Source organism: Amblyraja radiata, chromosome 12 (genome assembly GCF_010909765.2).
Source record: "Amblyraja radiata isolate CabotCenter1 chromosome 12, sAmbRad1.1.pri, whole genome shotgun sequence".
Lineage (NCBI taxonomy): Eukaryota > Metazoa > Chordata > Chondrichthyes > Rajiformes > Rajidae > Amblyraja > Amblyraja radiata.
In genome coordinates this window covers 33,577,597-33,589,873 of record NC_045967.1, presented here as the reverse complement: position 1 = coordinate 33,589,873, position 12,277 = coordinate 33,577,597, and the positions used below count along the sequence as shown (strand labels likewise).

The window sequence follows — 12,277 nt, the reverse complement described above, 5'->3', positions numbered from 1 at the left end:
TCTGCCCTGCTGCTTCCCATCATTGTTGCCTGCTCTGTCCCCAGTTGTTGTATTAGATTTGCAGGGAGAGGGCATGCACTATAAATTGGTAGATATAAGCTATAAAGGGCAAGGGAAATAGTGTAAAACCATCAGGCCTTCTGCTGGCTTGTATAAACATCAGGAACAGAGAATTATTGTGAATTTGCAACACGAAGGGTGTCCATTTTGTCCATCTTGTTTTAGTCCAGAGCCCAGAGTCATGACTCAATAAGTACTCACCCAAGCACTAATTAAATGAGATGAATGTGCCTGTAACTCCCACCCTTTCAGCTTTGGGTTTCAGACCCCTCCCATCAGCTCAGTGGTTTGTTATCTAATCACCTAACATCTACTGTAAACCTGCTCCTAGTTTTTCATCATTCTGCACAAAGAAGTAGGTCCTTTTTTTCATTATTTAGACCCCTAATCTAAATTCAATTTCTTTTCTGGCCTATACATTCTAATGAAAGTAACCTCAACATCCAAACCTTCTGCAAAACTACATTTTTCCAGTCCTGGCAATCTCTTTGCTAATCTTCTCTGCACCCTATCCTGAGCAGTCAGTTTTCCTGTAATGTTGTGTTTGGATATGTATGCAGTATTGAAGCAGGGTCTAACTTGTGTTATAACCACATTTGCCTACAGTCTCAATTTATGGCTCAGTCATGTTTAGCACTTTGTACATCCCCTCGTGCCTTTTGCATCAATCACATATTGCATGTAGGAATTATGGAAAAGGATTTAGGGAAATAGGCGATGATTACTACTTTTAGCATTAGAGAGTTGACATAACAGATTTCCTGCATCGCCCTGTTGAAGTGGAGGGAAACTGTGTAAGATCCTATACTCGAGAAAAGCAGATAACATTGTCAGAATTTCCAAGATATTTCATCACAGTGCAATGTGACGGTGGATTTGTGCAATGAATAATTTGCGAGAGAACAATGTGTTAATACCCACATCTGCAAGGAATTAAATAGAATGTAAATGTATTATTTGTGATAAATGAAGCGTTGAGCTTTTTTCATCACTGGTCTGCAATTCATGCAATGAGAATTGTATTGTGCTGTTCCTCCCCTATTGCTTATGGCATTCTTTCTAACACTTTACTATTTAAAAAAAATCACAGCAGTCATTTTTTTTCTTTATCACGTCTTTTAAGGAGAATCTGTAAATAAAAATCTAATTCATTTCTTTTTTATTCATTTTCTCTCCCACCTTCTAATGTCCTAGTCTCCACTTTGGATCAATCTGTGGTCACTAATTGGAAAACATATTTTTAAAGTGCCACCAAACTCGTGAGTCATTGATTACCCTTATTTCCCCTGCTGCAGTCTTCAACAATTCTCATCTCTGTCTGAAAGTTTCAACAATGGCCGTGCCAAACTAACATCAATTTATAGACTGACTTTGCAGTTTTTTTGTGGCTGATATTACAATTTCATTGCCATTTCATTTACTCCAAAGTGGCCTTGCCCACAAGGAAAAAAAAGTCAGTGATGACTGTCAACTTGTTTTTTTTTTTAACTGATATTTTATAGATCGAGGACATTTCCTATTCAAATTCTTTCACAAATTCACAGTTTATTTTATCAATGCCAGAAGGCAATTGATGAAGAATTCAACACATTTTAGGAACACCTCTAATTTGCCACTAAAGGTAAAATTGATGTTTCAGGTACCTTCTCCCGTTCAGAACCAAAACATCCAAGAGGAAAACTCCTGTGATGAAGAAGACGTTGAATCCTCACTACAACCACACCTTTATGTACAATGGCATAAAATCCGAGGATTTGCAGCATATTTGTCTGGAATTGACCGTCTGGGATAGAGAGGCCCTGTCATCCAATGACTTTCTTGGAGGAGTCCGTCTTGGATTTGGAACAGGTAGGCAAAGACAAATGACGGAGGCCCAAAGAGGATAGAGAAGTTGAGCTGGCAGATTCACATTTATTGGTCTCTGCTGAATTGTTTAGTATGACAGAGATGCAGCCAGAATTTCTGAGAGGAACAGCATTTAAACTCAAGTTGGCCATTATTGTGTTCATCTTCGATAGCAACTTCAGGCAAGTGCTGAAGGCAGCGAATATCCACAAGCTGCTGCCTGAGTTATATCATTTCTTGCTCCATAAACTGTGTGAAATGTGCATCTTACTCACTGGTGTCAGGAAGTTCATATACTTGCAAAGCTAATATAAATTAAACACAACACAGTTGGGATTAGTCCCTTTCAATCTGAGTACTTTCTAAAAATTATTTGTATCTTAATTATTTAACTCCCCCTCAAGCTTAAAAGGGGTTTTTTTTAGTGTGATGATGAATTCTCTCAGTTTTTAATTGTTAAAGATTTAAGTATTTTTCACTTTTTCTCTTTAATTCTGAAGTTTCCACAAAAAAAACTAAATTCCACGCAGATCTGCTTGCATGTGGCTGAAAACTGCGCCAATGTTCAAGAATTCTGTCCAAGAGTACATAAGTTCCACATTTCCAGAGACAGATTTCCAGATACAGATTTCCAGAGCTCAGCTGATGAACTCCATCTAGAGTCCAAAGGTGTGACAAAACGTCCATAGGTTTCCATTTCCAATGAGGAGTCTGTCTGCTGTTCATGTGCCAGTTTAGGCGGAAGCAGAAACACCAAACCCATCCAGTTGAATGACATAAAGCATTACAAAGCAGAAAGGTCATTTACTTTTATTATATTATTTTTTGTTAGTTTTTATTTTTAAATGTTTGAGTGTTTTGAATTTCGTTGACACTTTTTGTTATCTGAGAAGCCTGTGCTCCGAACTTAACCAGTTGTAAAAGCAAATCCCCGATCAGGGCTTGCCCTTTACAATTGGAATGGTCCTTTCCTCACTTGTCAGCGTGAACAAAAAGCATAGCACAGTACAGCATAGGAACAGGCCCTTCGGCCCAAAATGCCTGTGCTGAACATGATGCCAAATTAAACTAATCTCCTCTACCTACATGTGATCCATATCCCTTCATTCCTGCATATCCATTTGCCTATCTAAAATCCTCTTAAATCCCAATAGTATATCTACCTCCACCACCACGTCTGGCAGCGCATTCCAAGCACCCACCATTCTGTGTAAAAAAAACTGACATCTCCTTTAAACTTTGTCCCCTCACCTTAAAGTTATGCCCCCTAGTCATTGACATTTCCACCCTGGAAAAAGTTCTGACTCTCTCATAATTTTATATACTGTTCCATAGGAAACAATCCACATTTGTCCAACCTCTCCTTATAGCTTATACTCTCTAATCCAGGCAGCATTCTAGTAACCCTCTTCAAACACTCCACATCCTTCCTATATTAGGAAGACCAGTACTTTGCACAATACTCCAATTGCAGCCTAACCAAAGTCCTATAGAGCTGCTACATGACTTTCTGACCCTTATACTTGCTTGGAGCAGTTCGCATATGCCTGCCCTTGTCACGCTGGCCTCAAATGCCCTTTGAGGACACCATGTCATTTAGATCTGTAATTTAAACCAACATGTAGTGCATTCATCATGACATTAAGATCAAGAATGGCCTTTCCATTCTAGTCACTGGTAAATAAAATCTTGACATTACTGACAGAAAATTGCCACAGTGGATTTGCACCTGAATCTCTCCTCCAACCACTTTTTTTGCACATTTTATTTCAGGAACAAGCAATGGGCAGCAGGTGGAATGGATGGATTCAACCGGAGAGGAGATCAACATTTGGAGCAGGATGACCCAGTATCCTGGCTCCTGGATTGAAGGAACTCTGGCACTTCGTCCAGATATGACAGGAAATATATAGGCAACAGATTTGGGTCAAACATCACATTTGTAAAGTGTGAAAGTGGAATAATGTTATCAAACTTTAAGTGCCCTAGCACATATTGATATTTGATTCTGAAAATAAATCCATACAACCTTTTCTACCAAATTGTCCTTGAGAAATCAAATATATTTAATTTACTCAAGAACTAGTCACATCTTCCCGTCCCCACCATTTTCTGCTTTCCACTGATTTATCTCTCCGTTCCTCTGTGGTTCACTCATCCTTCCCCACCCAATCCTCCTCCTCCCCAGGTACTTTCCCCCACAGCAGCAGGAGATGCAACACCTGTCTCCACATCTCTTCCCTCATCTCTGTTTAGAGACCCCAAAAGCACTTCCAGGTGAGGTAGATGTTTACTACCACCTCCTCCAACCGCTATTGAATTTGATGCTCTTAATGTGCCCTCCTCTACATAGGTGCGATCAATTACAGACTGGATGATCTCTCCTCCAGGCCCTGCTGGAGCTCCCGGTTGCTACTCATTTTCATTCACCTTCCTAAATCTATACCGACCTTTTAGTTTTCGGCCATCTCCACTGTCGGAGTGAGGACACAAAAAATTGGAAGAAAACACCTCGAATCCTGCTTGAGTACCATACGCCCAATTGTATGAACATTGAGTTTTCTAATTTCAGGTTAACCCCACCCGTCTCATCTATCCTGTCCCTCCCCCTTACACACCTTTTATCTCCCATTCCCTCTGTCCCCTTCACCCAATGTATTTCCTCTCCTCCATCCACTCCTCTTCCACTGCTTCTTGCTCAATGTCGCCTATTTTCCAATTCCCCTTCCTCCATTTCCTTCTCAGTTACTATCTCCACCCATCTGTCCCCACCTAACTTATCTGCCAATCACCCCCTCGCCTGATTCCACCGATCACTTGCCAGTTCTTGCTCCACCCGTTTGCCACATATCTCCCTAACACCTTTCACCCCTCTACTTCACCAATCTAAGAAGGGTCCCGACCTGAAACGTCATCTATCCACATCCCCCCAGAAATACGGCCTGGCCTGCTGAGTTCCTCTTATGGTTTGTTTTTTGCTTTGTTAATTCTTCTGGTTGACTATCCAAGATATGAACATATAACGTATAGCACAGGAGCAGGCGCGTAGACCCACAATGCTGTATTGAACATAATCTCTACTCCCTCCCTACCTATCTGCCTATCTAAAAGCCTCTTTAATGCCACTATCATATCTGATTCCACCACCATCACTGGCAGCGTATTACAGACACTCATCACTCTGTAACTTTCTGCCATTGACCTTAAAGCTCTGCCCTCTAGTCTTTGACATTTTATCCTGGGAAAAATAGATTCTGAATGTCTACCTCATCTCTGCCCCTCTTAATTTTATACTTCTATCAGCTCTCTGCTCAACCTCCAACATTTCAGAGAAAACAACCCTAGTATGTCTAACCTCGCCATATAGCTAATACTCCTAATCCAGGCAGCATTTCTCCAAAGATGCCTGCCTGCCTGCTGAGTTACTCCAGCACTGTGTCTTTTTTTGTGAACCAGCGTCTGCAGCTCTGAAGAATGGTCTCGACCCGAAACATCACCCATTCCTTCTCTCCAGAGATGCTGCATGTCCTGCTGAGTTACTCTAACCTAGCTTTTTGTGTCTATCTTCGGTTTAAGCCAGCTTCTGCATTTCCTTCTTACACATCTGCAGATCCTTTCTCTGCATTAATCTCATCTGCACCTTTCCAAAGCCTCCACCTCCTTCCTATCATGGAGCGACCAAAACTGCACACAACACTCCAAATGCAACCCAACCAAAATATTGTAAAGCTGCAACTGACTTCCTTACTCTTTAGATTAATGCCTTGACCAATGGAGGGAAGCATGCCTTCTTGGAGGGAACCACTCCCTATATCTGTTTCCACTTTCATGGAACTATTGGGTTGGATGCTGAGATCCCACTGTACATCAATACTGTTAAGGCTCTTGCCATTAACTTTATACTTTGGACCTCCCAAAATGCAACCCCACACATTTGCTTGAATTTATCTCCATCTCCATCTATCATTTCTCCACCCATATCTGCAACTGATCTAAATCCCATTGAATCCTTTGGCAGCTGCCTTCACTGCATATGACATCAAAATTAATGGAGTTGTAGACAAACTTACTAACTAATGCATCTACAGGTAACCCTTGCCTCATGTGTTACCTTTCTGCTTCTGTTTAGGGGTCTCTATCCAAAATATTGACAATTCCTTCCCCCACAAATACCGAGTTACTCTAGCAACGTTATTTGCTCAGGATTTGTGTCTCTATAGATTTTGGGCACTTTGCCAACACATCGAAGAAGATATGACCCATCTCCATCAATGGCCTGAAGTTACCAGGTAGATCCCCGACCCCAGCCCTGAATGATTTTATCACTTGCCCAACTCTAGCCCACACAAGCAGCCTTTCCAGACTGATTTGTGGGACAATTTATTACCAGCAGATGGCACTGATTTGCAGCCCAACATAACTGAGCTGTGCTTTATTAAAGCACCTGTGACTATGTGGACTGGAGGACCAAGACTGCTATAATCAATCGATGGTCCACAGCACAGGCTGAGTGGGGTACCAGTGTAAGATTAAAATAAGATACATTATGATAGGCTGATACAGATCATATCCTTCTGCCTAAACATCACCACGAAGAGCGTCAAGCTAGAGAATTTAAATGCAAAGCAATAATTTCAAAAACTATTAGGTACAAATTCGTCTTTTGCTAAAATACATGCTTTGGTGCTCTATGCATTTTGAACTTCCATTTCTTAATGAATAAAATGGACATACTAAGACTGCAACTTGTCGGCTCTATTTTGGTCCTCAAGCCTCAAAAATACATTCTCATATTTTCTTTTTCAAAATACTGAAAATAATTGTAAGTTTTGAAAAGATGTAAATTTGAAAGCAAAAGGCCAGCTTAACAATCCATTGATAAGGATGGGTTGCTGGAATTGTTCATACAAGCTCTCTACCCAAGAGGAAGTGTAGGATATTCGAAGGTTTTACAAACATTGTACAAATTAAACCTGCTAAATTAAACAATTTAAAAAATATGAAATATGAATGAAAGGCACTGGAGGTGTTTTGCAAACACACATAAGTACGTACAGACCTCATACATATAACAATGGGACTAATTTTTCTCCATGTTGATTTAATAAATGTTTATCATATTAACTATGACTATGTTCAGTTTCTTTCTTGATATGACAATATGATTATTGTTAATGTGATGCTTTAGCAATGTTAAGTTCTAAAGAATGCAGGCATCACTTGGTACTTCTTGTGCCAACAGTAAGCTAGAAAGTCACATGGCTCTAGGAGCCATCCTTATGAAGTGAATGAGTGGATTAAGAATAACGTGTATGAAATTACATCCTGTATTAAACATTTAGGTTCAAAGCATCTTGTTTCAATTTATACAGTAGCTAAAATGATTTTATCTGAAGGGTGCTGACCTGAAACGTTGGCTATCCATGTTCTCCAGAAATGCTGCCTGACCTGTGGAATTAATCCAGCCCTTTGTGTCTTTTTATGTGGATAATAGGTTGTCTTAAATTTTCCGGTTTTCAATAGTGAAAAAAACTAAGGCATATCTATAAAATTAGTTCCTTACACTCGCCAATAGATTTTGTGCTGGTAATCATGCAGAATTTACATTTTTATGCATTTCCGAATGTTGAGCATGGCTTTCAGAATGCTAGTCAATCTCATTTTTTTGTGAGATGAGCTGGCCAGTGGTGTTACTTGGTGAAAAAGATGAAGATGTGGCGGCACCCGGTGGTTGGGCCACTAGCTACACAAACCCTCAGCAGTCGGGGGTAGGGTCACATGACTGGGCAATGGCAGGGAGGAGTTGTCACGGGGTATAGGGGTGTGTCCCGGTATATACAACGAAGCCCAGGACAACCCTCTCTCTCTCTCTGTGACCGAGCTGACCAGCTCGCTTCTCTCTTCGGGTGAGTGTCCTTCCACCTCAGCAAGAGCTCAGCTCGAGCCCATGAGGCAACAGCCTCGCAGCAGCAACAACAACTTTGTGTTCGAGGACCAACATGTATGTATTTCGACCCTATTATGCCTGAATAAAGTAACCCGTTTATTCACGACGTTTGGTACCTCTACAAAGCAGGTCGAGCGTCGCTTCCGGCCGCGGCGGCCATTTGTACAGTCGCTGCGGCGGCCATGTGGGAATAGGCTGTGGCGGCGGCCATGGTGGGCGCTTCCCAGATGTGTGCTAGGCGGCCGGCATTAATGGGCCTCGCACCACCTCTGCAGGTAGGGACTCCACCCACCGTCGCCGGTGTCTTTGGAGACCGGCTGAGCTGCCACGCCCTTGGCGGAGGCTGGAAGCTGCTGGGGCATCCGTCGCTGGACCGCCGACTCACGACTGGCCGAGGCTCCCCCGAAGCTGGGACAACCATAGCCCAACCGGACGGGCAGCCAATGCCCGGGGATCTTCGGGGTCCGCGCCGGCGAGGTGCAGAAGGATGTCTTCGGGCAGTTGCTCCAGGTAGGCCCACTCTATCGGGAGGCTAGGCCTTGAGCAGTGGCCGGTGGGGTAATGGGCGGGCCCGCTCTCTCCCCGCTCCTGGGGCAAGCGGCGGTGATGCTGGGGGGGGTGCTAAACTCGCAGCTCCTGCAGCAGCTGGTGGGGGAGCGGCAGCTGGTGGGGGAGCGGCAGCTGGTGGGGGAGTGGCAGCTGGTGGGGGAGTGGCAGCTGGTGGGGGAGTGGCGGCAGTCGCGGCCTCTCATCCCCGGTGGTCGGCTCCAGGCAGGTCATGCGGGAGAGATTGGCGGCCATCACACAAGGCCTGGACCGCGCCCATCGAAGCGGGCGGCCTGCAGCTGCCGAGACCAGACACAGTCGGGAAGCGAGCGGCTGACCACGGCGGCGGGGCCCAAAGTCACGTTACTGGCGGGAGTCGAGCGGCCCAACCCCGGAGGCGGCGTCCGGGTGCAGCGCAGAGTTGACTGCTGCAACCATAGCGGTAATTACCGTAGAGCTGGGCTGTCGACTGCAGTCATCAGGTCACCACGGTAGATGGTCGGTTGCGTGCGTCGGGAAATGCAAAATATCTGTTTTGGAATGTCGGGGTCACCAATGTTAAGGCACCAAACGTCGTGAATAAACTGGTTACTTTATTCAGGCATAATAGGTTCGAAATACATACACGTTGGTCCTTTAACACAAAGTTGTTGTTGCTGCTGCGAGGCTGTTGCCTCGTGGGCTCGAGCTGAGCTCCTGCTGAGGTGGAAGGACACGCACCCGAAGAGAGAAGAGAGCTGGTCAGCTCAAAGTCAGAGAGAGAGGGTTGTCCCGGGGTTTGTTATATATACCAGGACACACCCCTATACCCCGTGACAACTCCTCCCTGCAATTGCCCAATCACGTGACCCTACCCCCGACTGCTGAGGGTTCCTGTAGCTAGTGGCCCATCCACCGGGTGCCGCCACAAAGAGTAAAATCATGATTGTGTTCATGATTACATGAAATATATAATTAAGGTAAGCCTGAATGAACCTTTCATTATTATTATTATTGTGATTTAGTTGCACTTTATATAGAATAAAACTTAGTTCCAATCTTGTTGAAAATATCTCATTGTGCTAACATTAATAAAAACAAAAAATACTTCAGAGCTGAATCAAAAGTGAAAACATCATCCCTTAGTGAAAGGACAACACTTTTGCCTTCCAGTAAACAAGATTGTTTTGTACATCTGGCACAATCAATTAGTTCACTCATTGAGCTGATGCTCCCTTTAGTCAAGCAAGGCTTCCACTTGGAAATTAACTCATTGATCGCAGTTAAGGTGGAATGTGAATGAGTCCAATAAAACACTCTGTAATAACACAATTAAATATAAAGTGTAAATCAAATCATTGCAAATGCTCCAAATAAAAATAAAAACAGAAGATTGGTGGAATTACATGTCAGGTCAGTGATTGCATCAGTGAAGAGGAATAGAGTTAACCTTTCACTTTAAAGACCATTCCTCAGTTCTTGATCTGAAATGTTAATTTTGTTTTTCTTCCTACAGATGCATCCTGACCCGTTGTTATTTACAGCGTTTTCTTTTTTATATTATATAAAATATAAATTATTACATTACAAATATAAATTATTTCATTTCAATTTTGTATCTGGACTACGCTTTGAGATATAAGGAATATTTGAAGAAAAAAAAAATATCAGATCATTAACTGGTGTGCTTCGGAGCCTGGCGTTGGTATGAAGGCAGTGGGTTGTGGTGTAAAGTGCACTCTCTTTTCAGCATGCTCAGCTTTCCAGTTCTTCAAATGCTCACCTTTATTATCAGCCTACAGATGTCCCAGCTGTCAACAGTCATCTCCCAGATGTTTGGCCCTGATGCCTGACATTGTCTTATCCCACTGCCATTTGTCCTTGCACAGGAGCTCAGGACATACAGAACATTATTTGTTGGTGGTCATTTCGCTGTAGTGTACTTGGCAATACACCTAACAACCATGTGATGAAAATGACATTCCAGCGCAAATATGTTTGGCTGGGTAGTATGTCAATTCTGACAGTCTGAGCATGCTCACATTGTCAATGTGTCACTGACTGCCACTGAGGAGCAGTAGAATGACAGGTTTTCAACTGCTGCTTTATTGTCTTAAAGATAAAATAAAATAATCCCATGTTATTTCCTTATGTTAAGACTGCTAACATCATTTTCTTAGCAATTTCTTGAGTAGTAAGTTTGTAACATTCCCATCCATTAGAAGCTTGGCATGTCCCCAACAACTCTCACCAATTTCTACAGATGCGCTATAGAAAGCATTTTATCGGGATGCATCATGTTTGATTCAGCTACATAGAAAATAGGTGCAGGAGGAGGCCATTCGGCCCTTCGACAGATGTGATCATGGCTGATCGTCCCCCATCAATAACCCGTGCCTCCCTTCTCCCCATATCCCTTGATTCCACTAGCCCCTAGAGCTCTATCAAACTCTCTCTTAAATTCATCCAGTGACTTGGCCTCCACTGCCCTCTGTGGCAGGGAATTCCATAAATTCTCAACTCTCTGGGTGAAATTTTTTTTTCTCACCTCAGTAAATGACCTCCCCTTTATTCGAAGACTGTGGCCCCTGGTTCTGGACTCGCCCAACATTGGGAACATTTTTCCTGCATCTAGCTTGTCCAGTCCTTTTATAATTTTATATGTTTCTATAATATACCCCCTCATCCTTCTAAATTCCAGTGAATACAAGCCTAGTCTTTTCAATCTTTCCTCCATTGACAGTCCCGCCATCCCAGGGATCAATCTCGTGAACCTACGCTGCACTGCCTCAATCACAATGATGTCCTTCCTCAAATTAGGAGACCAAAACCATGGGAGAGGGAAAAAGAGGGAGTGATTATGCTGCTGGCCTTGCCGGGACAGTGTGAGGTATGAATGGAGCCAATGGAAAGGAGGTTGGTTTGTGTGATGGTCTGGGCTGCGTCCACAATTCGCTGCAATTTCTTGTGGTCTTGGATGGAGCTGTTCCCAAACCAAGCTGTGATGCATCCTGATAATAAACACAAAATGCTGGAGTAGCTCAGCGGGCAGGCAGCATCTCTGGTTAGAAGGAATGGGCAACGTTTCGGGTCGTGACTCTTCTTCATCCTGATAAAATACTTTCTATGGCACATCTGTTGAAGTTGGTGAGAGTGGTAGGGGACATGCCGAACTACCTAAGCATTCTAAGGTTGTAGAGGAATTGATGTGCTTTCTTGGTCGTTGCTTCAATATGGGTGGTCTAGGAGAAGTTGTTGGTGATATCAACTACTAGGAATTTGAGGTTTTCAACCATCTCTACTTCGGAACCGTCAATGCAAACAGGGGTTTGAGTACCGCTTCGCTTCCTGAAGTCGATCACTAATTCCTTTGTCTTGCTGACATTAAGAGAAAGGTTGTTGTCTCGACACCAAGACAAGAGATTCTCGATCTCCTTCCTGTACTCCGTCTCATCATTATTTGATAAGGTCTTGAGAAGACCACTAGCATAACGGGAGTCCACACCTGCAACAGCAGATGCAGTAGATGAGGTTGGAAGAGGTGCAAATGGAGCTCTGCCTCATCTGAAAAGACTGTTGGGGTCCATGGACGGAGTCAAGCGAGTGAGGTACAGTGCATTCCTAAAGTATTCAGACCGCTTCACTTTTTCCACATTTTGTTACATTACAGCCTTCTAAAATGGATTAAATTCTTTTTTTTTATTATCATGAATCGACACACAATACCCCATAATAAAAAAGTGAAAACAGGTGTTCAGAACTTTACTCAGTACTTTGTTGAGGCACCTTTGGCAGCAATTACAGCCTCAAGTCTTCTTGGGTATGACGCTACAAGCTTGGCACTCCTGTATTTGGGTAATTTCACCCATTCATCTCTGCAGATCCTCTCAAACTCTGTCA

The 12,277-nt window shown here is 43.2% G+C and overlaps 1 protein-coding gene across 2 annotated transcripts in view; it reads left to right on the top strand.

Annotated features, from left to right (window-relative positions):
• Positions 1-4,998, top strand: part of sytl4 (synaptotagmin like 4) — a 59,720-nt gene extending 54,722 nt beyond the window's left edge. For both annotated transcript variants that reach the window (XM_033030442.1, XM_033030443.1), the window contains 2 exons: positions 1,700-1,908; positions 3,679-4,998. In XM_033030442.1, the coding sequence (XP_032886333.1) occupies positions 1,700-1,908; positions 3,679-3,818 (349 nt within the window). In that variant the 3' untranslated portion in view covers positions 3,819-4,998. The remainder of the gene's footprint in view (positions 1-1,699; positions 1,909-3,678) is intronic.
• Positions 4,999-12,277: the final 7,279 nt, after the last annotated feature.